Source organism: Pelecanus crispus, chromosome 1, assembly GCF_030463565.1.
Source record: "Pelecanus crispus isolate bPelCri1 chromosome 1, bPelCri1.pri, whole genome shotgun sequence".
In the NCBI taxonomy this organism is placed as follows: Eukaryota; Metazoa; Chordata; class Aves; order Pelecaniformes; family Pelecanidae; genus Pelecanus; species Pelecanus crispus.
In genome coordinates, this window is record NC_134643.1 from 39,235,966 (window position 1) to 39,262,838 (window position 26,873).

Here is a 26,873-nt window from a genome sequence, read left to right on the forward strand (position 1 = left end):
GGGGTTCATCCCTTCTGCTGGAGAAGTCTGTCTGCGGGTGCACTGAATCACTTTTTTGAATGCCCATCAACTTTAGAGTTAGGCATGTAACTTTGATGGTTAAAGTTAGCTGAGATTATCTCTCTGGAATGGATGTGCAGAGAGCTGGGGATGAGTGGTTGTGATTCCCAAGTCACTGCTGCTGTGGAGGTGTAGTGGAAAAAATTCATAAATTTAAGAGGAAAGCTACACAATTACTCTCAAATTCTTCTGCTCGGTGTCAGTACATCACCTGTACACAGAGCTTGGGTGCAGTGTATTTATGGGCAGGATGAGTTTACCTGTGATTATTTTAGTTCTGTTTCTCCTTCTATGCCTTTCCATTTCCCTTTTCTTTCTTTTCTTCAAAAAAACCCAAATCTGCTTATGTGTCACCAGTTACCGTTACCCCAGAGAATTGCAGCAGTTTTCATCTCTTTCTCTTGAATTATGAGTAAGAATTGTCACATGTGAAAAAGCTGACAAAATGTGTTTTGTAAATAGATCATTCACCACCATTCATCCATTCATGGGCAGGAAGAGAAATATGTAACTGAAAGAGAGATGGCCTAAGGGTAACAAGAGTGAATCAAAAATGTTGTAAATGTATTAAATTCAGCTTTAGTCAGGGCCCAAATATTAAGCTGGTCTTTAGCACGTTTCAGAAAGCATGTGAATTTTTCCGAAAGCTTAGTAGGCAGAGATTTTGCTGATTTTATGTCACTATTCTTGAGCTATTAGAAAGTCAAAGTCTTTTAGTCTGTGTTAACCATTCTAACCAAGTTCAGACAGCTGACACAATAAATGCAGATGTGAAAACTGAAAGGTGTATTTTTAAAACATTTAAATTTAGAAATAGAAGCATTCTGTTTCTGCCTCTTAGTTTTCAAGGAGGTGGTCATAAGAACAGAATTCCCCTGTTTATATTCTCATTTAAAAAGTGTTTATCCGTAAGATTTCTGGTGTTTGAAAATGCTCATATACTCACTTCCATAGTATTATCTCCCCTTGAGTCAGTGATTTTTTTTTGCCCTGCCACACACTCTATATTTAAGGGATTTAAACGGAGTCCCAGGAATATGGATTCACGGAGCGGTAGGATTTGGAATGTCAATTGTCAGCACCAATAGAATATCTGGAAACCGATTAAGACATATTTAGGTTGAAGAGTGGTGGAAAAAATGTGCTGGCGAATAAAAAAATCTGTTGCATAAAATACTGTGTTGAGGGCATTAGGGCTCTGGAAACAAGTTTAAAAGGCAAGAGGGGAAGATATAGCATTTCACTGAAATTTCACCCCTCTCTGCTTTAAAGGATAGGAGGAAATCCCTGGTTGAAAGAATACTGGTTGAAAGAATACTGTCAGAGCTGGACTTTAGGTCATGAGTTAGTATTAGTGTTAGGCTGTGGCAAACTGATGTTATGTTGGCCATCACTTACCCAGTTAACTGGCTTTGCTGGAGAAGAGAATTATAGAAGCGTCTTGTAAAATCGTTCTATTTTCTTTACTGTCTTGCATGTCTGAGACTCTTCCCTTGCCCCACACCGATGGCATATCTCGGGCATACCTGGATCTGTGTCATTGTGGCTGTATGATTAAACAGGGCTGCATTTTTCTGTTGAAGAACAGCATGATGTTGAAACTTATGCTGGCAGCTGCTTTTACTCCTTTGGTTCCAGGCATCACAGTATAGACCATATAAAAAGTAAGTCCCACTCCTAAAAAAACCAGAGAAATGTACATAGCAGAACTGTAATCTTAACTCCCTTGCTCTAGCCTCTGTAAAAGTAATTTCTTTAATGATACATTAACATAAGTTTTCGTGTTCGCCTTTGCTTTCTCACGCAAGGAAGGTCTGTGCCCAAAGGACCTACTCCTGGCCAGGACGTGTAACAGACCGGGGCGACTCCCCAGTGGGACATGCCCCCTCCTGGGCTCCTGTTTCTGTGGAGGAGGGAGTGAGTACCTGACCACCTCCCCACCTCCCGTGAAGACTATGCACAAGTCCAAGTTTGAGACCCACGTCGTCACTCAGGGTGCCTGCTAGTATGGCACCCAGAATGGCAAGGCAGCTTGAGTGTATCTGGGTGGGAGTGAGGACACAGACCTTCATCTAAATGCCCTTGGCCTTAAGGTGATCTGATCTCCTGTCATCAGATCCAGAAAGGGGTGGACCATACAGAGACTCTGTCCATCCCTTCCCCCTCTGCCCTCCTTCCCACAGCTAAGGGGGTTATTGGGAAACTTCAGAAGCTGAAACTCATGGGATTTCCACTGGCACTTTGCCTCTGAGAATGTTTTTACTTATCCACAAATGATTGAGCTTTAATGAGTTTCTCATAATTTGTATGAGCCGTAACAATGTGTTTCTTTCGTTCCTCTGCCAACAGTTCTTGCATATCTTTTTGAAATTTTCATAAACTGTATTGGTCAGTGCCAGGCTTAAACCTTGCACAGATGGAGGTGGACAATAACATCAAAATGCCTAAGTAATCAAATGTATTACAGCCTGCAGTTCTGCTTTAGCATTTGGATAGGAGTGTGTTACTTCATACTTAAAAACATAAAGGTGGTCTGCTAAAGAAGCTGAAAGAATAAGGCAGGGTGTTTTTCAAATTCATAAAGATTAATAAACAAAGGGCATTCAATGTCATCTTCAGTGCAGTGTAAAGAATAAGATTATCTAAGTTATGCAGAAAATCTACCTTTAATTCAGGCTGTATTTACAGAGTCTTCCCACCCACATCTCATTAGTTCAATGTTACAGTTTATTTGTGCAAGTCTGTTTTAAAACTAATGGATGATGGGGAATTAGAGTGTCACAGCAGTGATAGCAGGTATTTTAAAAACACTCAAAGCAAGAGTGAAGAATGCTCTCAGGAAACCAACTGATACTTACTAAAGCCCATGCAAACATTTAAAAGATCTAATAAAGACCAGTGAAGAAAAAAAAGTATGAAAACCAGTCTCATGGGATGGGCACAGGAAAGTAGATTGTTAAACAGAGGGATAGCAGAAAGATACACTAGTGCAAGGCTGCAAATAAAATTATTGTTTGCCCAGCTCACCCAGTTTACATATTTGGATGGATGTATAGCCTTTGCTATACATTCTTACTGTAGAAAGAGGTAAAATGTTCAAATAGAGGTGGCTAAAGTTAGTCCCAGAGGCTGGGGTAGCCACAGCTAGAACTGTGAGAACAATAGGATTTTTTATTTGGGATCAAACCTGTATATGGAAACAAGGTTGGGGACTTGTGTGTCCAGGAAAGTTTGCTTTAAGTTGGCAGACAGAAAGAAAGGATTTTGGTTTTTTCAATGTATTGAACTGGGGCAGGGTATATATCCTTCAGATTTTTTAACATAAATTGATACTGGAAAGAAAACATTTCAAACAAAGGCTTGAACTATATGCTTTCAAAATGAAGAGTGGAAAACAGTAGAGCTATTTGAATTTTGTCCAAATTCTCCATTCTTTCCAGTCAAAATTTTTTACAAAATTTGAGAAATTTTCAGAAAGTTTTCTAGATCCCTAGAGACTGCGGTTTAAGGCATTTTTATTATTTAGAAAGAAACTAAAACCAAATTCCCAAACCTGCCATCAACTCAAAACTCAGGCCCCATTTAATTGGATACTTAATTACTGGCACCCACAGGTTGGGTTCCTAGATTGCACAATCAGCCGGCTGTGACGGCCTTTCTTTTCGGTGCTGCCCTGGTACAATGCAGCTGAACCCCTCTGTGACCCCTGGGAATGCCAACAATAGAGATGATCAGTCATTGCACACACAGCTCTCCAAAAGGGTGATCACTTTGTTTCAGGTCTTTCTAGAAAACGAGTCATAGTTTTGCAAGTATTTTAAACTTAACAGTTCTTAGGGTGTAGATTAAACAATGTGTTACTTGGAGTAACAGTGTGAAACAAATATTAGTCCTAGTGATAGCAGTGCTGGACACTGAAATACAGAGGTTGAACATTCAAAGTTTTGTGACTAAGGCTGCTTTGAATACAACAGAGAAGGAGTCCTTCCTCCTGCCCACCCCACTTGAAAAAAATACACCAAATCAATGGGATGGTGCCTTGTGCAAATGAGACACCATCATGTTTCATGTCAAAATGTACAACCATTTTAATGTGGTTGAAGGTGAGGCTCTGAAACTGATGTCAGATATGGCCTGCGCTGAAAATCTGCAGATCATTAAGCTGCCTGGGAGGGAAGGAACTTCATTTTTAAGGTCCATGTTGGAATGTGGGTCGGAGGTCCCCAGGTCCTCTAGTTCTTGCTCTAAAGCCAGAAGCTGCAAGGCTTGTTTGGGTTTTCTGTGAGATGCTTTATGGACTGTTGCTTGTGGCATGGGAACCAAGTCATTTTTCAGAAACTGATTGTGCTGTTGGCTCTGTTCTTTTCCTGCCGAGATTTGGACCGTACTTTACCCCTTTAGTTGTTTTATAGGAAGGAATCCTATTGAGAACACCTGGAGTGATACAATTACAGCATGAGCATTTAAAACCATGGGTATGCCTTAGCTTCCTGGGGAGCTGGGAAGAAGTCAGGGAGTGCACGAAGGTTTTTTGGGCTGACTGCAAACCATTCAGGGTACTAGATGCCTTTTAAATTTCAGTGGAGGTTTAAGCTTAGAACACTCCCTTTTTGGCAACCGAAAGCAGACATTTTCTGCTAAGGCTAAGAGTGCTCCGCAGCCAGAATATGTGTTATTTTGGCTGCAATCTGATGAACATGTGAAAGGTAGAGAGGGACAATCCAGCAACCTCCAGCATTCCAGTCCTTCCCCATCCCTGCGACTTCCATTGTTGCGATGCTGCTAAATCCGCTTTGCCCGCTCAGAACTTAAGTAAACAGACATTGTACTTGTGGGGAGTTATGCAGCATTTAAAAAAAGGTCTGAGTTTGTTGAATAGAGTTGGATCAGTACTGGGGTAGCTTGGTGTCAAAGGTTAGATTTTGTTATATCCGAGATAGGGTTGGGAACTGACATACTGTAGCTTCTCTTGAGTGATCTGGTTTTTTAAGTGCTCACAGCATGCTTAGAGAAGGAAAAGTACAGTAGTTTCAGTCCCTTTCCTGGAAAGTACATCCTCTGCTATCTGCTCTCTGAGAAAAGATTTAGCCCAGATGATAACCCAGGTAATTTATTTTAAGTTCTAAATTAGCATACTTTGCCTTTTGTAATGCTGAGACAGAGAAGATCTTTGGAACAGAGGGATTACAGGCTTATTTGAATTACAAAGGCACTGACCTCAGGCAGCCTTTTAAGTCAAATCCCTTGTTCATGTGGTCAGCTTATAATCATGTTTCTGTGATAGCAGTGCAAAGACATAGTGTCAACGCTGAGCTCAGAGGTTTTACCTTATTCTAACCGTAGAGTTTCTATCAATCAGGACATCACAGTAAGTCATCACAGCAGTATTTCTGTCATCCTTACACCCCTTGCTTGCCCTGTATTCTCATCTTCTGCCTTGCATTGCCTCCAGTGGTTGTTTAACCTCTCAGTTAACTGATTCAGCTTGCTAGCGCAGAAAAAAAACCTGAATAATTTTCTGCTGGTTTAGTGAATTGAACTTTCTCCCCACCAAATGGATAAGCACCAGAGCCGGTGAATGGTGAGGAAGCAGCAGGACCAAGGCAACTGAGAGCGGGGGCAAGAGAAGGGCAGGAAGCTGATGGATTGCTTCAGCCATCTTATGACACCTTCCCCTGAGTCTGCCTTGCTAAAGCTTCTCCACTTCACATACAAAACATTAGAAATTGATTAGAACAGAAACCTCCCATGCAGCTCCCATGGGACCTCCTGACCAGCAGGTTACTGACTGTTCTGGGTTGAGTGGGTCTTCGGTGAGGTAGAGATATCCCTACGAAAACGTTTGCTTCCAGCAAGTAAGCATTCCATGTTTCTTCTGTTTAGAAACCTGTTTTTATGGAAGATTTCCTACTGAGCCCTTGTCAGGATTTCATACTTTGCCTTCTGTGGTGAAAGTGTCTGTAAGACTTTCCTTTTAGAATGAACCACAAACTCGTCTTTCAAACCTAAACAAAATCTCTGTACAGCTCCTTCCAAAATCTAGTCTAATCAAGGCTACGGTTCCTTGACTTCACACTCCCAAGCACGTGCTCCCTGAGAGGAAGCTCAGACACCCAGTTCACTGTCTTTTTGAGTGAAAAAGAAAAGAAAGAAATATTTCCTGTAGCGTAAGCAAAAATTAATGACAAGAAGAAAGAAAGTGAAAAGGCTGAAAATGAGAAATTGGACACATAGGGTGTAAAAAGCATTTAATCAAATTAAAATCTAATTCAAATCTCTACCTGCAGCTACTTTTCAACTTAGCTATTCTTGCTTACTGTCAGTTGGTGTCGGTTGTGTTCTGCTGGCTAACTTTTGTTTTGTTAACAATTCTTCTTCCAGTCAAGCTTGACCTACCTCTGTCTCCACACTTGCTTCATCCCAGGGCTCTCCTGGCAGAAGTTTTGGCAGTAAGCAACCAAATAAGCAATTGTATGTGAGGTGTGAATTGACTTTGCTTCAGTAAGTACAGAATACCTTGCAAACGCATTTGCGCTATTTATGCAAGGTTTCAGCAGAGTTTACCTTTGAAGTAAATATTAAAGTGAAACGAGGTACAGCGCTGTCTTTGAATGCAGACCATTATTTTACACCTCGTTAGGTCTATTTTTCCTGCTAACACAGCAGCGGCAATTGGACAAGTAAAAGACTGATGGGATGAACAAAAGCGGTGTTCCTTTCCTGAGCGTGCCAAATCCATTCTGTAAACGTGGCATTAAAAAAAAAAAAAGACCCCAAACCACATGGCAGAAGTCAGGCCTCCCAAGGAAAACCTGCACCACAGCAGTTTGCACAAGCTCGTCCATCTCTTCAGTTAATGTTTCAGACCCGCCTTTCCCTTGACATTAGAAGGATCATTTGTCTGTGTGCAGCTAATTTGCTGTTTGACTTAGAAGATTTCCTCAAGGAAATATGCAAAATAGTATCATTGTGGTTGGATTTTTTTTCTGCTTTTGAAAGTTTTTATAAATGTTGAAAACAACTTGATCCTGTAACTTGGCGAGGCCTTTATTAATCTCTCTTAAGTAACAACTCTTACCCTTGAATTGGGCCCCGCTGGTCCCAGCACAAGCTTATGCTGCAACAGTTACCATGGGGGAAGTGTCCTGAGCATGTGTCTGAGATGCCCTGTGAGAATAAATTGTGTAGAGGAGGAATCCTTACTCACAGCTCTGCACAAGGCGCTGACCCCTAGTCCAGAAGATTTAAGAGTATTACAGTAACTGATAGTATCAAGATTCCTTTTTTTAGGGGTATCATATAGCGAATCATTCAAGTGATACCTCCCATCGCTACCGGCATCACATCTCTGGCGTCAGCTAAGTGTGAGTAAACCAGGACAAGAAAGGAGCCACGAAATGTGAGCTGTTCCACCCAAAAATGTGCACAGCTTTCATGGATGCATCAATACTGTTGTAGATTTAGTGAAGCTCTGTTTTGACCTAATAATGACAATGCTATGGCTTTTGAATACCGCTTCCTTTTTTTCCTGTAGAAGAAGCTTTGCAGTGCTACCCTTTCATACCCTGTTTTTCTTGCTTTCAAGAGTAAGATTTAGCTGCTGATACAGGATTCTAAAAGGCTTGGGGGTAACGGAGTGAATTAAACATTCCTCTTCCAGCTGCTCCTGTTCACAACACTTTTGACAGTTAAAATACATCACACATTCTCTTGTCTGTTTAATATAAACAATTAGTATTTTAAGTGGAGTCCAGAATCAACCCCAAATAGGAGGATTCAGACAGGCAGTTCAGATAGGAAACTAAGCAGTGTCCTAAATTTATATAAAAGTAGTTTGCAGTCAGTTCAGTCTATGCCTAACATACTGCCTACCGCAGCACATTAGACCGTGCTAGTGGCTTGTCTTTCTGGGATGAAGCTTTCATTTTTCATCTCAAAATTATTTTAGTACAACTTTAAATCTGAAATTTGTAGTATGAAAAAGGCTTCAAAGATGCAGTACTACACACACACACACAAAAAAAAAATCAAAATTAGAAGAAAGTATTTTGGTTTTCATATAATGAATTTTTTGTACAATGAAACATTTTCATTAACCCAAGACCAGTTTTGGAGGAAAGCTTGTTTAAAGAGAATTTTCCTTTTTTTCTATTCTGGAATGAAGACATTTGAAATCACAAAACTCATTGAAACAAAGAAAAAATCTGGCTTCTCTATATGTTTACTTCCCTCAAGCTGACGTAAACCTGAAGTAATAGAAGGGCTTTAATGCAAACTTAATTTTAGTATAGAAGCAACATTGTGAGAATAGTAGCAATCTTGGTAGTTTTAAGAATTCTAAAATGGCCTCTGCAAAGTGCAAATTGCTCAAATTTATTTCCAAAATGAGAATTTTTTTAATAAAAAGGTTATAAACTGAGAAAGCGCCTCACTCCTTATAAAAGGCATCCAAGATGCAATACTACACATATGTAAAACCCTTCTTTTTTGAGTCTAGACGATGCATAGCTCCATAATGTAGAGGAGGTAGCATTCTGTATAATATTACTTCACACAGGTGGTATTGAAATTCTCTGTACCTAAAGCCAAGGCCCTTGTGGATGTGAGGATCTCTTTGGAAACCTCTCTGAGAACTTTTCCATGTCAAAAGCTAAGCCTATGCCCAAATAGGAAGCTGGACCAGGTCTACCTGTATCATATAGGATAACACCATATATAACCCTTTAGCTACCAGCATGGGTAAAATAGCTAATAGGAAGCATTTAGCCTCACTTCTGCATGCCAGGAAGAAAGCTAAATTTTCGGTTATAAACTTTACATCAAGGACTATCTTTCCCCGTATGCCTTTGCAATGATTAGTGGCTTGATTGCACCAGGGCCTGTAGGATCTACAATAGTGCAAATAATGAATCATAAATAAATGACTGCCCAACTTTGTGAAACGAAGCCAGAGAATTAGTTTCTTTTAAATTGAGTCTTCATCTAAAATTAAATAGTCCGCTCAGACCCACACAGCAGCTTCTGCAGCTGTCAACTTGGTTTGCACCTTTAAAGAAAAAAAGGAGCAGGGCACAGGGAGTAAAAATGAAAACAGCTTCAGGTTGTTCAATTTCCTGTTTGTTTAAATTTGTCCTTCCTGACATGCAGATTCATCACACTCCTTTCCTGGTGACTACTTCATTAGATTAGTTTAGTTAGGTATTCAGCGGGATTTTTATCTTCTGACTCATAAAATTCTTGTATTCCCCTAAGAATTTCCTGTGTCTGACTGGATTTTTATGTCTTTGTAGTTTTAGCTGGACTCCTTGAAGAAGTTGCTTTTTGAATGACTCTGCTTTGAGGTCTCCAAATAGTATCTGAGGAGCCAGCTCAGAGCCCAATTCCTGCTTTTCAGGAAAACTGATCCATGCCAGCACTTCACCTCTTAAAATTTTAATCAGCCATTTTGCTTAACCTTTTTAAACAATTCCCTTCCCCGACAGTATTTCCCCTTGCTGCTCATGCCCTTTCCATGTGTCCACTTCAGAATATTTTTGTCCAATTCCAAAAATGCACCCCGGTGCCTCAGAGTGCAGCCTGCAAGCCCGTCCCATCAGGTTTTCATCACTCACTTGCTATAAAGCAGAGAGCTAAAGTTACAAGTATATTGGACCATTTAGCAGCTGATGAGAAATGCCTTTGTATATGCCTTCCCCGTCTTTTTTTAGTCCTTTCTGAGGAGGGTGAGAGCCAGGTTAGGCTGGAGCCCTGGTGTGGGCTTCTTTGAAGGGTTCAGTGAATTGAAGGCGATGCTTTTTGACATGTGAGCTCCAGAGGCGTATCGAGGGATTGTCGTGCCAACTCTCCTGCTCACACGAGAGCCTCGTCCGCCTGCGTTTCCCTCTACGTGCGAAATGACAGCGCTTCGCTGCCCGTGGTCGTCGGAGCTCAGTGAGGCCTTTGAATGGCTTTGAACAGGAGGAAGCAGACGGCAGGATGGCACTTTGCTTGTTTTCCAGAAGTTTGGGTGAAAAAGCGGGAAAAAACTGGTCACCTGTTACGGTTTTTAGTGTCTTTTCTCCTCTCCCAGATCATGCTGTTTGGCTGCGGCCGGAGCGCTTAGATAAATGCCCCGAAACACAGCTTTAAAATAAGCGGCGCGTGTATTTACATGTAAGGCCACTTTCCGCGGGTATATTGCCTATGGAATCAGCAGGTGGAGACACGAACAAGGCTATGCGCTGCCGCCGCTCCCGCCGCGCCGCCGGGCCCTCCCGGCCTCCCCCCAGCCCCAGGCGGCCGCCGGCGCTCAGGAGCCCCCGGGGCCTGGGCCGGCCGCGGCCCCCGCCTGGGCCGCGCTTTCCCCGGGGGCCGGGCCGCTCCCTGCGGCCAGAGCTCCTTCCCCCCGGCGCCCTTCCTCACCCTCGGTGCCCAGCCCTTCGGGAGGCAGCGGGAAAAGGGGAACGGTGGGGATGTTACACCATCTTCTCCCTCAAGCGCCATGGCCTGCGGGCGCGTCCTTTCTCTTCTTCCTCTCCCTCCTCCCTCCGGGGTTTTCATTTGGGAGGCAGCCATTTTCAATCATAGAATCGTTTAGGTTGGAAAAGACCTTTAAGATCATCCAGTCCAACCATTAACCTACACTACCAAGTCCACACTAACCAATCAAGGGTAGACTAGACTAAACCATGTCCCGAAGTGCCACGTCTACCCGTTTTTTAAACACTTCCAGGGATGGTGACTCCACCACCTCTCTGGGCAGCCTGTTCCAATGCTTGACCACCCTTTCCGTGAAGAATTTTTTCCTAATTTCCAACCTAAACCTCCCCTGGCACAGCTTGAGCCCCTTTTCTCTCATCCTATCGCTAACTACTTGGGAGAAGAGACCAACACCCACCTCACTACAACCTCCTTTCAGGTAGTTGTAGAGAGCGATAAGGTCTCCCCTCAGCCTCCTCTTCTCCAGACTAAACAACCCCAGTTCCCTCAGCCGCTCCTCATAAGGCCTGTGCTCCAGACCCTTCACCAGCCTTGTTGCCCTTCCCTGAACACGCTCCAGCACCTCAATGTCTTTCTTGTACTGAGGGGCCCAAAACTGGACACAGTATTCGAGGTGCGGCCTCACCAGTGCCGAGTACAGGGGCACCAATCACCTCCCTGCTCCTGCTGGCCACACTATTCCTGATACAAGCCAGGATGCTGTTGGCCTTCTTGGCCACCTGGGCACACTGCTGGCTCATGTGCAGCTGGCTGTCGGCCAACACCCCCAGGTCCTTTTCGGCCAGGCAGCTTTCCAGCCACGATGTTCAGTGGGTCTGAGCAGCCGGCATGCCCGACAGCTGGCCTGCATGTCGGGCTTGCCTGTGCGAGGGCAGCGGTCTTGCTGCACCCAGGCTGTACAGGGCGTCCTGAGCACGGGCACCCTGCAATGGCCCCTGCCCGAGGTGGGATGTCTGCTCCACCGGGGAGCTGAATGGCCTGCAGGGGAAAGCCCAGGGAAACAGAAATACAAAGCAGCCCTCGGTGTTACAGAAGAGAGTATCCAAAGAGCGTCCGTAGCTGACGACGTGCATTGCAGCTACGGCTGGCCTAGTGCTGTGGGAGGCACTGTGGAATGGAGGCAAATCCCCATGAGTACGGAGAGTTTTCCTTGAGACACTTGAATGCAGCTGTTAGAGGACTGCATGCCCACTCCTAGCATCTTGCGTCTCTACAGTTTTCTCCTGCACACTGGCCCATTTCCTTTTGCCGATTCTCTCTAAATCTTCTCTTATTTCTCCTCTTGCTTACTGCATCGGGTTTCTTTCCAAGACAATTACTCCTTTTTACGTATGTCTTTACCTAGAATAGCATGAAAGAAAACAAGACCCTGACGTGAGTTGGATGTTTATAAACCAATATTATTTGGCTGCACAAACACGTAGTGAGTATAATTGACTTCCACTGTGACCATTGGTACTGTGCCTAATTACAAATGCTCTTAGCTTAGGTTGAAAATTACTTCCATGTCTTGAGCAGTTTGTGTATGGTACATTTGTTTTGTTTAAATTATTTATTCACATAAAAAATATAATAGAAGGCTAATTCAGACAAAAAAGAAGAAATCAAAGATGCAGTCATGTAAGGAATAGCACAGGCACTGGAGCAAATAAAAGACCTGTGCTGAGCTGATCTGTGCAGCAGCCATGTCAGCGCTTGCTCAGTCTTTGGGTGATTCCAGAGGCAAGCTGGGCTTCCCCCAGCAGAGCATTAAAGGAGAACAGCTCCCCATGAGATCGTTTTTAAGCAGTTTGCTGTTTCTTTCCTTGGACTGTGTCACTGGCTACATAGTGTGGCTGTGAAAAGTTTTCCTTTGAAATCTTTCTTGAAAGAAAATATGGGGTTTAGCAGAAAGGGCATGCTTTGCTTTAGAAACCATAACAGAAAGCAAAACAGAAGGTGAACATTATAATCTGAAATATGAACTTTTCCATTTCAATAGTTTCAGTTTTCAGAAGTTTTCAAAGTACAGCTGAAGTTTTCCACAGAAAACTTAAAGGAAAAGGAGTGTGTGGGAGTGTGTGTGCACATGTATATTGTTTTTGTCAGGCTTTTCTGTGAAGAAAGATCTTTATTTTCTAGTCAGCATTATTACCTACCTCCTTTTGTTTGCATAAGAGGTTGTTAAAAAGATTTAAACCTCCCCCCTCAAACCAACACTAAGTCCAAACAATCTAACCCCGCAAATCATTCCTTTTTTCTTCTTTTAGGATTTTTCTGCAGTGCCTATAGCTGTTGCATCCTTTTGTGCATGACAGTGCGGTGTTCAACCGTGTGTTGTAGAGACAAAGTCTTAGGCAGAGGGCAATGTACCTGGTACCAGATCCAGAGTGGCAGAAGTATCTCAGAAGTCTTTGCATGAAGCTGCAGTGAGTAGCTTCTGCACTTCCCAGGTGAAGGAGGGCTTCATGGCAGGGCTTGACAAGCCTGTAGCTCAGGATGAGATGTTCCTGCACTGGGATGAAAATCCTGCTCTGGAAATGTATCTATTTTAAGGACTAGCTTAGTGAATAAGCTGTAATATTAGGCAAAGAGGAGGGTTTTGCTCTCCACCGCTTCATGGTGGCATCAGAAGGAGCCATACCCCACCCTCCTGCAGAGTCTTGTCCCGTGGCCAAATGGCCCTTACAGCAGACCTGATGGTTTGTGGCTCTGTCTTCACCCTGCTGTTCAGTACTCTATTCTGTCAACCTTGGGCAGACATTGCCGTCTGCTAACTGCCCCAGTCTTGGCCTAAATCCTGACAAAAGCTTTCCTTGATGGCCAAGAAAATTATGTCCCTTCTTAGTTATTTGTGACCAAGTTCCCTCACCACGACATCTCATTCAATATCTAGAGTAAACAGAAGAAAGGGGGCCTTTGTCTTCTTTTTTGTTTTAATCAGTGTAATAACTCTTTCCCTTGTTTCAGAACTTTATAACTGCAATGAGAGCCTGTTTGTCCAGCTGTAATGAGGAGGGTGCTTGTCTGTAGAAGAAGGCTCAGTAGAAGGAGTAGAAGGCTGCTTTTTTTTCTGAGTTAAAAATAATTCTGTCAGAATTCTACCTCTGTAGTTTCAGTTTTAGTGTGTAACTGAGTTCTGGCTGTTCTTTACAAACTTTATTTCCCAGACATGCATAACAATAGTACAGGAAAATATTTCAACAAACAAATTGTGGATGTTCATTACTTGAAACACCCCGTGACAAATTTTTCAAATATGTACTTCATCTGTGACTGCTGTTCATTTCAGTGCCAGATGCTGATTATTACAAGGTTGCATTTGCTGGGTTTTTTTTTACTTTCTCTGTGAACACACTGCATTAGGATTCCAGTTTTGTCAAATCACTTCCATCGTAAGGCCTGCCAGCTCTACTGCTATCCCGATTTACTCATCCTATATGAAAGCTTCAGTTATTTTAGTGAATTGCACAGGTAACTCATAGGTATACTGACTGCAAGATATTTTGCAATATATACGTTTGTTTTACCAATACTGCTTTTGGAAGGAAAACAAAAACATTTATTTGAAGTTGAATGCTTTGGACTGAGGTTACTAGGTCAACAGTAAATTTTTAAAACTATTTGAGACATTTCTTGATGGCATTTTAAAATTATAGCTTAAGGTTACACTGCTTCACATGATTCTGTTTGGTTCCTTTGATGCTGAAGATCTACAGCTGACTTATGTGTAAGATGTATTTTTAAAAACATTAGCCATGATTTAAAGTAACAAGAGACACTGTTCAGATAAGGGGAGAAACCCATCCTTTGGGAGGAAGTGAGTTAGGTTCAGTAGTTTTGTTGAACCTGAACCAAGAAAGAAACCATTAGTAACTCAATCTTTGGAAGAAGACTTGAGGAAGATCCCAGCTCCTGCCTACCTGTTGATTTTAGCAGTAGCCCAGACATTGGAGGTGTCTGGAGTGTTACAGAGGAAAGCTCCAAAATAGACGGCTTGTATTTAGCAGTATTTTAGAGCACAGTGAAAGGACTAAGGAAGCAGCTAGGGAAATAGCAGTATTGTGATACAGTTATTCATTGCTGAAGAGAGCAGGCACCATGCTTTCATTGCTCAAGAGACATCAGGGGCACTCTTGTTCTGAAAAATTCAGATGTCAAATGAAATTGTAGATGCGAAGTTTCAGATCTCCCTTAACAATCATTTTAAACAAACATAACCTCCTCCCACTAGCAAAGAAATAAATCTGGATTGCATATGCTGTTTCACAGTAAGTTGTTTTGATGCTCAGAGTGCCGTAGTGGAAGAAAACAAATACCACCTTTATTTATGGCTTTCACTTTTTTATTTCTCAAGTGAGAAGCATAAAGAAAAAAACAGATGAAGATGGTCTCATAAAAGCTGCTATTAGAAGTTCAGTTGTTTTGTAAAATTCCCTTCCCACACTGTTCTGTCAGAGTGGTATTTGCCTGCTGCGGTAGCCCAACTTTGCTGTTAAGAGACAGGTAGCATGTTAGAGATAAGCCCTCTCTTTACTTTTCCTTCCAAAATGAAGCTTCATTTTGCCTTTGTCTCCCCCGCCCCTCAACCTAGCTACCACTCCGACACACCGCATGTTCTGCTAAAAACAGTACCATGTCGTCCTTCTTATATCTGGATGGTGCTGGAAAGCACCGACTGTTTTCTTTCCAGTGGAATATCTATCTAATGTAAAGTCATTTGCTGGTGAACAAGTATGTTTCTGTGTGTGATTCTGTTTCTAGCTACATTTGGGTAAATTAGATGAACCTCCACTGAAAATAGCGTTACCTGATGGTGAAATATTTGTAAGTAAGAATATTTACTGTGCATTCATCATCATGGAGATATTATGAAAAATAACCCAGGATGTTAGCCAAAAAAAAAGCCCTATATCTGGACAGGCATTCTACATAATAGCAATATGTCACTTTGTAGTTCTACATTAAACTTGTATGTGAGAAGTTACAGCTGTGGATGCCTGCATCTTTCAGATTCTGTTTCAATAAACCTGTGAGAAAGAAAAAAGTGAAGGCCCTTCAGCTTTACAGCAGTTTCAAAGCAGAAGCTTTATTACCTTTTTTTAATCCTATACGCTTTATGCTTTTACACAGACATAGCTTCTGTGAAGATATCTAGTGAAGATAAATGATGAGACTCTACCTTAAAAAGCCTTTGGGTTTTCATTAATCCGCATTAGGTTAAAAGGGAATCAGAATTCTAAAAATACAACACATCAGAGAAACACGGTATTTTTCAGGTCAAGGTCCTCTTTTCCATCTGGTGCCATTTGGTAGTTCTAACATCTTCCATCTCCCCCTACTTCTCTGTCTGTAAATAACTCACTGAAGTAAATGCCTGGAATAATTACAGCAAAGAATGATAAAATGCAGGTTGAACTTAATCTCTTTGGGATCTAAAATGAAAAACATAACTGCAGACATCACAGTTATTGAAAAACTGTGGAGGTCTCCAGTCGGCAGGTGTATTGAAATGGGAATAATGTCAGAGCATTAGATGCTTTGGGCTTGCAATTGTGCTGTTCAAAAAAATGTCAAAAGGAATATTAGTTCAGGAGAGGGGAAAAAATAGCCTAGCAGGGCTGATTTTCAAAAGCAGCCTGCCATTTTGCTTCTGCAAATAATTATAGACTCATATTTTAACGGTTAGATGTCTTAAGTGCTTGCATCCATTTATTAGGAAGTTGGAGACCTAACTACAACAAAATGTGTGCAAACTTGCAAAACTGGAAGGAGGTTTGAGATGCTTCTAAAATCGATCAATCAATTAACAGCTGGACTGCTTTCCAAAAGTTTATGGGAACAAAATGTCTTTTTTTGCATGAGGTCAGCATTGCCCCAAGAAAGAATCCTGGAGTAGCCCATGAGATGAGGTGCTTGAGAACTTCCTGAGTTAATATGAAAGAAACAATCCACTCCTGCTGGGGTTTCGTATCTCTACCAGGAACACGCAAGGGGGGCTGGACCGTAGGCACGCTGTTTGCTGTCGCTGCCTTACTCAGGCATTACAACTGCTTCGGCATCTCAATTTAAGAAGGAGACAAAGCGTTCAGTTTGTCAGCTGTCTGGGACTGCTGTGTGCTGGTTGCCTGTGTTGTCGTGACGCTCATCTTGTGCCAGCTGCCTGTATAGGTGCCTGCCTTAGGTGACTCGTTAGTACTATGGACTCAATCAGGTGCCGAGAATAGGAGGTCTGAAGGTGAGAAAGAAGATGCCTCTTTTGCATGGTTTGAAACCCTATGCCCAGGGCTGCAAAAGCAGCATCCAGCGTAGTTTATCAGAGCCAACATTTCTCTTCCTCCCTGTTCTTCAGTGTTGCTGCCCAGGGCAGTACCAGGCCGTCTCTGCTCTGAAGAAAGCGTTCTTTGACGAAGAAGCATGAACAGCTGTCTCCTCTTTGCCAGAATAGGGACCATTATGAAAAACAAAAGATTCGGTTTTGGTGAGGGGGAGTGGGGTGAATTTTAGAAATGCTGTGCAGCTTTTACGAAGTATTTGGGGGATGTCCCAGAATGAGGAGGAATGGACATGACTCAGTATGTGTGACACCCAGCAGCATAAGATCCTTTCTATTACTCATGCAGGATGGAGCGGAAAAGATCTGTCAGTAATGTTCAGTTTACACATGGTTTTCACTTAAGTACTTGACAGAAGAAAGTTTCATTGCTTCATTTAGTGTATTTTAGATCCAAGAAAGGATACTTGCTATATATCTGAAAAGCTATTCATCTCCGTGGCTGGCTTATTAACGTACCAGAAACTGGCCCTTAGGATATAGCGGCCTGACTCCCATGTAAAGGGTCATCAGAGTGAGCACAAACACAACAGACTCTTATTTTAAAGCCCTTTTATATTGCCAGTGTGATGCAAAGTGATTGTGAAAATAAGAATAAGCCCATTTTAAATGTCTACAAAGTGATAAAAATTGCTGACGGTTATTGTGTCATACTTTCCCTCAAACTAAACTTTACATTCAAGGATAAATGTATTCACAAGTCTTAGCTGCTGTTCACACACACAAAAAAAATGTGCAAATGTCATTTGAAGTTGTTCACTCGGCTGGGAGACTCCCCCCACCCCCATCTTGTCTCCTGCAATTACCCTTTGCCCCTTTCCTCCAGCAGCTATTTCTTCCTAGCTGTTACGTTTTACCATCCTTCAAAAGGCAGCGGCGCCGCTCCTGCTGCCCATCAGATGTGGTGAGCTAGACCTGACAGAAAGCCATCACCCGGGGAGGGTTCAGTCTTGGCACCAGTGTTTGCAAAGGGTCTCCTCCAGCGCTCAGTCTCTGCAGTGCTAAGGGTTACTGTTTCTCAGCAGAAGCAGAAGCAGAAGCAGAAGAGAGCCAAAATGGGCTTCTTCCCCCCATTCCTGCAGAAGCATGCCCTTTGCGAGTAGCCAGATAGCCTTCAAAGGCAGGCTGAAGCTTTAATGCACAGCTCACAGCAGTCTCGAGTGTAGAGGGAGTCAGCCATTTTGCAGCCTTACAGCAGGAAGGAGGCAGGCACGCGGGAGGACAGGAGTGGAGGAGCAGCAGCCGGTGAGACAGCAGGAGAAGTAGCCTGGGCCTTGCAAAGTGGAGGCCACTGCTGGGTCATTTACCACTTACAAAGACAGAAAGATCGTATGAAGAGTCCACAGGGGTCTGGCTGGCTTTCTGTGTCAGTGGGAGTTGCCTGGTGTGCAGGCAAGCAGACTGTTTCTACAGCTTGTTCCTGGCAGCTTTTGAGGTAGAGAAAATGGCCAGAGAAGGCTTAGCAAACTATCAAATGGGTTTTCCACTTTAGCTCAGGAGAGAGGAAATGAGACAGCAGAGGGGGATTGATTTTCCTGGTGAGTTTGGCTCATCAACTCAATGAGCAGTTCACTTGTCTTCCTCTCAAGGTCAGCAGAGTGACAGTGTGTCTCAACGTGCCCTTCAGGACCTTTTCTTTTGCAGGGTTTGCTCAGTTTCCAGTCAACCGTCATGGAGTTACTGGTTCGTGACAGCAATGCTGATGCCTGGTCTGCCATGTCACTCAAGAAGACATGGCATGACTGAGAGTTAAAAGTCCACACTGTGGATGCACAGGCTGTTTCCTAGTCCCTGTCTTGGGGACCATGTGTGGCAGCGGTGGAGCCTTGGGAACATGTGTCACATGTAGCATGAACTGACAGCCTAAACTGAAGTCACTCCAGTTGGGTACAAAGGCTACTTTGGGAGGAGCTTGCCTGTTTATATAGGTTTCAGATGACTTCATTTTTCAAAAGTGCATGGAGTGCATCCAAAGCAAATAATTTTTCTGTGGTGAATGGGAAGACCAAAAGGAAAAGTCTGGAGAAAGGAGGATGGATGGTCTTCCTTTAATGTCAAAGCTGACATAAACACTTCTCCTCCAAACCCTTCTCACAAGATAATTTTCTCAGCAAGACACAGATTGCTTCAATCTCTGTGTAGCAGCCTTTGAAGCTTCCCCCTTATTGCTGCTATGGAGGAGGCAGGGTTGTCTTTGAGAATTTCTGCAGCACAGAAGTGTTCCTCCTCCAGAGGCTTTCACACGATCAGATAGTTGGTTGCTCCAGACAGCTCCCTCTTTGGAACTTCTCTGCCATCACACAAGGGCAAACTGGTATGTCTGTTTTGCAAAATTATTAAATTAAAAAAACTAAAAAGGCTTCATTAAAAATATTCTGACCAGCTCTGTGTAATGCCTCAATTTTCATTAGACAGAGGCCCAGCTAAGAAGATGACGAATGGTGTTGGAAAGGAGCTACCAATTAGGAGACATCAATTTTTCTGTCAACAGGATAACCCCTTTTGCAAAACTTGTCATATGTTTATTCCTTTTCTGTTTGTAAAGGTATTTGTTTGGCAGGGATATTTTGCATGAGGGGAAGAATTTATAAATTGTTTTTTTACGGTTGTCATTGCTGCACTGTTTTGAGTTCCTGTCTTGTGGGATATTTTCCCTGTTCAGCGTTCTTGCTCCTCAATCTGTCTGCTCTCTGTAACTCTTCCATTTGCAATACTCTTGGGGGAAAAAATGTCTCTACTTACTTTTGCGGTGAGTTCTGGGATGGAAACACTTGCAATAGTAGTAGGCACCTTGGGAGCATAGGACTGGGGACTTGCAATGCCTCCAGGTTACAGGCTTAGGAGTGCTACTATATGGGTGTTCCCAAAAGGAAGAGAAAGGCATTTCTGAGCATTTCTTTCTTAAAAATTATGCCTGTTATGCTTGCATCTTAATAAGTGTTCTTCCATATTTAAAGGTTTAAGATACAACCGAAGACATACAGATCTTTTTCCAGTTTACACACTTTACCCACATTCAAAAAACTTGATCGCTTCCACACATCCTTTTACTGTATAGGAAATTTTACTCACTTTACTTATGGGAAGCTGTATACATCCTTTATTCATCTGCATGCAGCGATTCACAGCTGCTGCTGTGTTTCTTAATAGCTTATGGCAAGTCATTTTATGAAATCAACAGTAGCAAATGCTTAACAGATATTAGAAGAAGAAACAAGGAAGTTCTGTATACGTAGGCATATGTGTAATACACATAGAGCAAGAGTTGCCTGTGCACGTTATGATACTTGGCAAGAGACTGAATGAGAAGGACAGACAGCTGGTGGGATTTCAGATGGGCACAGATGTTGACGTGACCTTAAAGCCTATCAGATTCTTCTGTAGGAACCCAGCTTCAGGAAATGGAGCATATGATGACAGGTTTTTGAGGGCTGGCTGAAAAGTTACAACTGTGTAATGGGTATCTACTGGGACACTGAATAGACCTGCATTGGTTTTTAGCTGTGTTGTGGGGAGAGGCTTGGCATGGAATGGTTGAAGAGTGGAAGGTCATTATTTAGATGATAACTGGCCATTACTTGTAGATCAGGCATACACCTCATCATCATCTGGTGTCAGGTCACACTGCTCAGTGCTCAGCTAGCAGGTGTGTTGAACATATGTGTTAATGAGTGCAATTGTTTTGTCCTGGATGCAGACCACATGCAGACCATCTACTAGTGCCTAATATAGGCATAGTTATGACTCCACCTGTCCATGGCTGATCTGAAGCACTCATTACTGTTTTGAAATTAGACACAATAGAAATTAGACACAATAGTAGTCATCTCATTGCCTCTAATGTGTGATGGGTCAGGGTCCGAGCACATCCTTCTGGGTGTGACCATGCTTTGGTGAAGGCAAAGGTTAAGGCAGGTTTTGAGGCTCTAAACTGCAACTTACCAACTCTTTTTTGAAGTACCTTTACACTGCAAAAGCAAAAACACTTGCGTTCCATAAAGTCTCACTGTTTGTCTTCAGGGTTAAATTTGTGGTTTTTTTAAACTGATGGTGAGGCTGACTTTGGCTTACCTGAGCAACTGCCTTCATGCCTGAGCTAAGCTGCTACCGCTGCTTGTGGTGGAGTGCAGGAATCTCTGTTGAGATGGAAGATGGGCAGCTAGTGGCAGCTTAGTCCTTGCCTGTAAACAACTTTGTATTTAGGGGGGAAATTTTCCAAAGTACCTAAGTGATTTAGGATCCCAAATCTCTGTTTCAGTTATTTCCAAGGTCTGGAGTGACATAAACATTTTTCAAAGTGTGATTCTGTCATGCTTTTTACAATGCCATCTGCCACCAAGACGCCCTCTTTTCTTAATTATCTTGTTCCTCTTTTCCAGGTTGGCCTTCCTTCTATGATGTGATCAGTCCCGATGCAATTGCTTTCAACGATGATTTCTCCTATGGGATGCATCGGATTGAAATATCCTGCAGTCAGGTTAGTTTATAGCACACACAGACCGTTCTGATGGCAAAGGCTGCAAAAATCATTATAGCATGCTGTACTTTCCCTAAGATTTGCAAACCTTTCAGTTCCATTAAATAGTAATCATTGTGAGAGAGCACAATGGGTCGTAGGTATAACAGCTGGGTGGAACGAGCTGAAGGCACAAAGGGCTCGTTGGAATTCACATTGTTGTCTCGGGTGAGATTTAACAGAGCAGATGTAAATGGTTGGACTTGGTGCTGAGTCTACAAAAATTGTCTTCCTGAAGAGGGTCCCTTCAAAGGAGCTCCTGAGCCTGAGCCTGGCCGACTGACTCCACACGTGAGCAGTTGAGAGGGAAGTTGAAAGCAGTGGAGCGGCTGACTGTGTGCTGATTCCATCACTGTGCATTACTGTGCAGCCATGCTAACTCATTCCCAACGCACATTCCCAGTGCAGTCCTAATGGCTGCCTCAAACAATCCCATCTGCCATAATAATGAAGTCAGTAGTCCTTCAAAACATGCCCAAATTTTCCGTTATCTGTCTTGTTCTACTTTCATCCTTTGTGCTGCCCTCTTCTCTGTGAAGAGAATGGCATAGTCATTACCTAGCAAAGGGAGAAGCTGCTGCACTGGCGTTTGGCAGGCATACCCAGCAGCTTGCAGTCCTCTAGCTCTACGTGCTCAAACTCCTCCTGAGAGAAGCAGCAGCTTCATTTGGGCCATGAGAATTTGTCGTTTTCTTTCCAGATAGTATTGATGGAAGGATAACTGATTTCGTACCTGACAATATGCATCCTTACTAGTCAGTCAGTCCTCATATATAAATGCTCGGAGTGAGTTAAGAAGCTTCCCCAAAAGAGGCAAGATTGTCTTTATGGAGAATCCATTAACTTCAGTCTGGGTAGAGTGGCCCAACGCATTAATGGCCGAAATCAGCATGTCTGCTAGATGTCATGTGTACTACATAATTCTGTAGTTTTTACATTGATTATATGCTTTTGATGATCCTTTTAACACTTTTTGGGAATATCTATTTCCCTAAATTCTCTGGCAAGGTAGCAATGGGACTGCAGACTGGGAATCTCGTGCTTCACCAGTGATTACTGGCTTAATCAAAAATGCAACCCACTCTCTTCAGCTCTGCTTAGTAGGCCTGAATAGTGCTAAAATCAGCATACTGCCAACCTGCTGAGCCTGTGTTGCTGACACCCTTCAAGGGACGGCCAGAGCTCCTGGTTTCACCTGAGAGAAACCAAAGGCAGCCTGTAGTCAGACCAAGGAATCTGGGAATGTCGTTTACCTGTTGCCAAACAAAATAGCGTTAGCAGACCTGAGACCAGCAGCGTTAGCAGCAGTCACACACAGATGCCATAAAATTAAAGCAAAACCAAAACCCGAATTTAAAGCATTAAGAAAAAAATACGACCAAGGTTGCTATATAATCCAATGGCAACTTCCTACCGGCTACTCTGGAGCAGTCACCCTACTGATAATCGTCACGCAGGAAAATAACTTGAGGAGTGGTGAGCATCTTTGCAGCCCCGTTCAGCACAGTTAATACAGACGCATTGTATATCCATAACAAAACCATTTCCTCCCCTTCTTGGAGCCCTAGGAAGGTGAATCACACATGCAGCTGCAAAAAAAACGCAGTTTTAGTGCAGCCTGGAAAGCAGTGGGATTGATATGGCAGGCTTTGGTAGAACTGGAGAGAAATACCCTCTCCCACACCCAAAACCTTATTAATCTTCTGCAGATGAAAAAGTAGTTGATTTTTTTTCAAAAGTCCTTCCACCTGTCTGAGAGAATAAAAAACTTCTCTTTTAATGTTATCCATTATAGAAAGCAAATACTGGGGGAAATTGCTGTAATATTAATCAAACACATCCATGGGATTATCCTAGAAGTAACTTTTACGGTTTTTTGGAAACACATCACCCTGGCTGTATATAGAAGGTCAATGATTAGTGACAGGTAGAAGTTAATTACAAATGCATTTGAGGAATACTGTAAGACTGGTTGCATCTCTCTTTTTTCCCTCTTTCCTGCTCGAGAGTCCCTTCCCCTGAGGTCTCCCTAGCTATTATTTGTACCTGTACAAATCAGTAAAATTCTGGAGTCGCAGAAGTACTGTTTGCACAGTGATAGCTCAGACTCAGCTACAGCAGCTGACTGCAAGCTGCTTTCCATGCCTCCCAGCTTCATATTAGAACCAGGAGGCTTGGGAGATCCAAGCATACTGACAGTTAGCTGTGACCCCCTCTTTCCTGTTCCCAAACACATACTTCAAATGCTTTACTCTAACCGTTTCACCGTCCCAGTGCATTCTGCCCAATACATTTATGTGCAAGGCCGCAACAGATGATTGTTTCTTTTTGGGAGGCTTTGCAGACATGGATATACGTCCTAGAAAAATGGTCGGCACCTATTATGTGTGGGGAGGACAGCAAAATCAATTCATCCTTTGTACTCTCAGCTGAGAGCCAGGTTTCTTATACTGTGATACAAAGGATTGAATTACGTTTCTTTTCAGGGCAGATGAGTTATAGAGTCCTCTACAGAGAGAATCGCCACATAAATTTTTGGTGAGAGGTAATCTCAAAAGGTAACAAATTTTGCAGTAATCCAATCCTGGTGTGATTCTGCCATCACAAGAAGGTGTAATAGACTACCTTGGATTCTCACACAGCTTCTCAGGTTTTGTGAGGAAAACCTTTTTGATAGATTGTCTTTGTAGTCTGTATGTGAGTATATTCCTCCTGCAGACGGTTTCTCTCTACGGTTTCTCTTGTTCTGTTTCTGACCAGCGGAGAGGGAATGATTTCTCTTTTGTTAAATGTTAATCTGGAAAAGATCTATTTAACACTGCTAGCCAGGAGGTTTTGAAGCATTCTTAGTTGAGATGAGATGATTTAATTAGGATGCTGAGCATTTAGAAAAATACTCTCTCTGGGACCCTTACAGTTTTTTAGATTTTTTTCTTTTCCCAAGGTATGGGAAAGCTTTATAAGCGGGTGAAATGCCTCATTGTGAGAGACCCCACTCTTGAGAAACAGCTCAGGTTTTCTGCCCAAACTGCCTAAAAAAGGCCTTCAATCTGAAGGAATATGAAATAAAATAAACAGGGGGGAAGGGAGGAAAGGGTGGCGAGACAGCAGTCTTTCAGGAACAAGACTTGAAGCTTTGTCTTCTCTAGTTCCCATGCAACTTTCCTTCGCCTTTTCCTTATTTGCCATGTTTTGTCTTCCTTCCTTACAAAGCCAAGCAGCTGCTGCTTAACCCGAAGTCATCCATGCCTTTTCCCATTACATCTGGGAGCTCATCCTGCTGATACCACAGGCTAGAAGCACCCTTGTTTGTTATTGAGGTCCTTGCTGGACTGCCATGGCTGTTTCAGGGACACTTCTCCAGGCGCAGGGAGCCTGCCCTGGGATGTGGCTGCATGGGTGGGACTGACGGGTGGGAGCACTGAGGCTTCACATACCTACCTGCCCTGCTCCCAGAGTCAGCGAGGATTATTGTTTCAGCTGTCATTAAACGAGAAGAGTTTCTGTCCCTCCTGGCTGGCGTGAGAGCCTCCCCCAGCCTTTCAGTCTGTTGAGAGAGTTTAACCTGAAGCCAAGACTTTACCTGCTTCTACGGACACCCTTCCAACTGCTTTGGTGAATTAAAGGCCGTAACAGCAGGAGAACATTAGCAACACATTAACTGCAGGGTAGAGATTTGCCATCACTAACTCATTCACAGTTCGGAATAATCACTATTGCCTCTATGTATTTGGGATACTATGAATTAATTAAATGTTAAGAATAATTTGCAGTCTTTAATTTTTGCTGTCTGACTGTGAGCCCACGAGCAGCTCTGTGATCTCAGTTACATCATTCCGGCTCTCACTGAGATCTGCTATTGACTTGAAAGGCCAAGGCTCTTTCGTAGAGCAGCATGACTTTCCTGTTCAAGATAAATATTTCTCCAGTGCAAGGTTTTATTTTTTTATTTCTCATGGCAGGCTGTAAAAATGAACTTGCGGAATTTAAGTGACTAATTACAAGAAGTTCTTATTATTCAGATAAGTTGTCAGCAATAATGTGCAGTGATAGTAATCCTAATTTTTGAATAAGAATCAATTGGATCAGCTTCTTCGAAATACTGCACTCTTCTGTAAAGCAAGGGACTGTTAGCTTTTGTACAGACAGGAGCAGTAGTGTTCATCCTGAATGCCACTGCAAGTATCTGAGGCTGATTCATACAGAACAAAAGTGTCAACAGACCATCAGTAGTTGCATATTCCTTACAAAAAGCAAATTCAGCATCATTCCTATCTATAATTGCTCCCAGCTAAAGATTATTTATTTAGAAATATTTTACATATCTTCACTACAGGTCTTTTTCAGTCACCTGTCCCTATCTCCTATATACTATAGAAAGTAGTATGAGATGAGTAGTGGATGAGCTCCATCCCCTCCAGGGGTGAGAAGCAGAGGTGCACCCAAAAGGACCCTGATGCTCAGAAGAGTGCCAAGCTGTAGGGAAAAAAAAAAAATTAGTATGAGGGCATACTCCAAAGAATATCTTCACTGCTTTAGGTCCTTGCTGGGATCACCAAGGGGTTTAGTGTTTTCTTACCGAGGGGCGTAGCAGATGGCTGCAGGCTGAGGAGAGCCCGGAGCTCAGGCTGCCCCTTTCTTGCACAGGTATCCTTACAAGCAGTAAGTGAAAAGTGGGCAGTGCTGCCCTCACCACTGTGTTTTTAACTGAGCTCCTGCCATGAGATCATTACAGAGTCAGGAGGCTTCTCAGAAATAGTGGCCCAAACAAACATATGCAGGTGCATGATGGGAAACATCCAGGAAATTTGGGCTTGAAGTCTTAGGCGCCCGTGGTGTCTCAGAAGATTATCTTCCTGGATCACTCTTGCAAATAAATGTAGGTTGTAAATCCCACTTGAAAGGGCGATGTAGGCACCAGTGTGCTTCCTTGGAAACGGCTGTTAGTCATTGCTTAACACCACGGTGATGCCATCAAGCTGCACAGAGACACAGTGATACTCTATTGTATTTTGTTTCAGTGTGGTGCTCACCTCGGGCATATTTTTGACGATGGACCTCGCCCAACTGGCAAACGGTACTGCACAAACTCTGCTTCGTTATCTTTCAAGCCAGCAGACAAGAACAACGCCGGAGAAGGCAGCGGTAACGCCAGTCCTGCCCAAACAGGCAAAGCTGAGCTGTAGGATGAAGCAAAGCCTGCAGAAAACTGCGCTGATCCCACACAGCTTACAAGGAATGTTTTCCGAGTTGCCTGCTCTCTTATATCCTAAGAATGTTTAAATGTATGAAAGCATTTTGCACCATCCTTCTTCTTCCTCACCTTTTCAGAACTGAGGCCTTGCCTGCTGGTGCATTTACTATATAATTGGATTGAAAAATGTATTGACTGACTCCACAGGTTTTCTTTTGCTTTGTTTTCTTTGAGGTTGCTTTGGGGAATCCTTAAATTGAGAGGCTTCGGCATCATTAGTTATTAGTTTCTTCTTAGCGCTGTGTTACTCT

The 26,873-nt window shown here is 42.9% G+C and overlaps 1 protein-coding gene across 1 annotated transcript in view; it reads left to right on the forward strand.

Annotated features, from left to right (window-relative positions):
• Positions 1–26,554, forward strand: part of MSRB3 (methionine sulfoxide reductase B3) — an 86,297-nt gene extending 59,743 nt beyond the window's left edge. Inside the window, 2 exon segments of the mRNA XM_075727779.1 lie at positions 21,232–21,329; positions 26,390–26,554. Of these exon segments, the coding sequence (XP_075583894.1) occupies positions 21,232–21,329; positions 26,390–26,554 (263 nt within the window).
• The last annotated feature ends 319 nt before the right edge of the window (positions 26,555–26,873 follow it).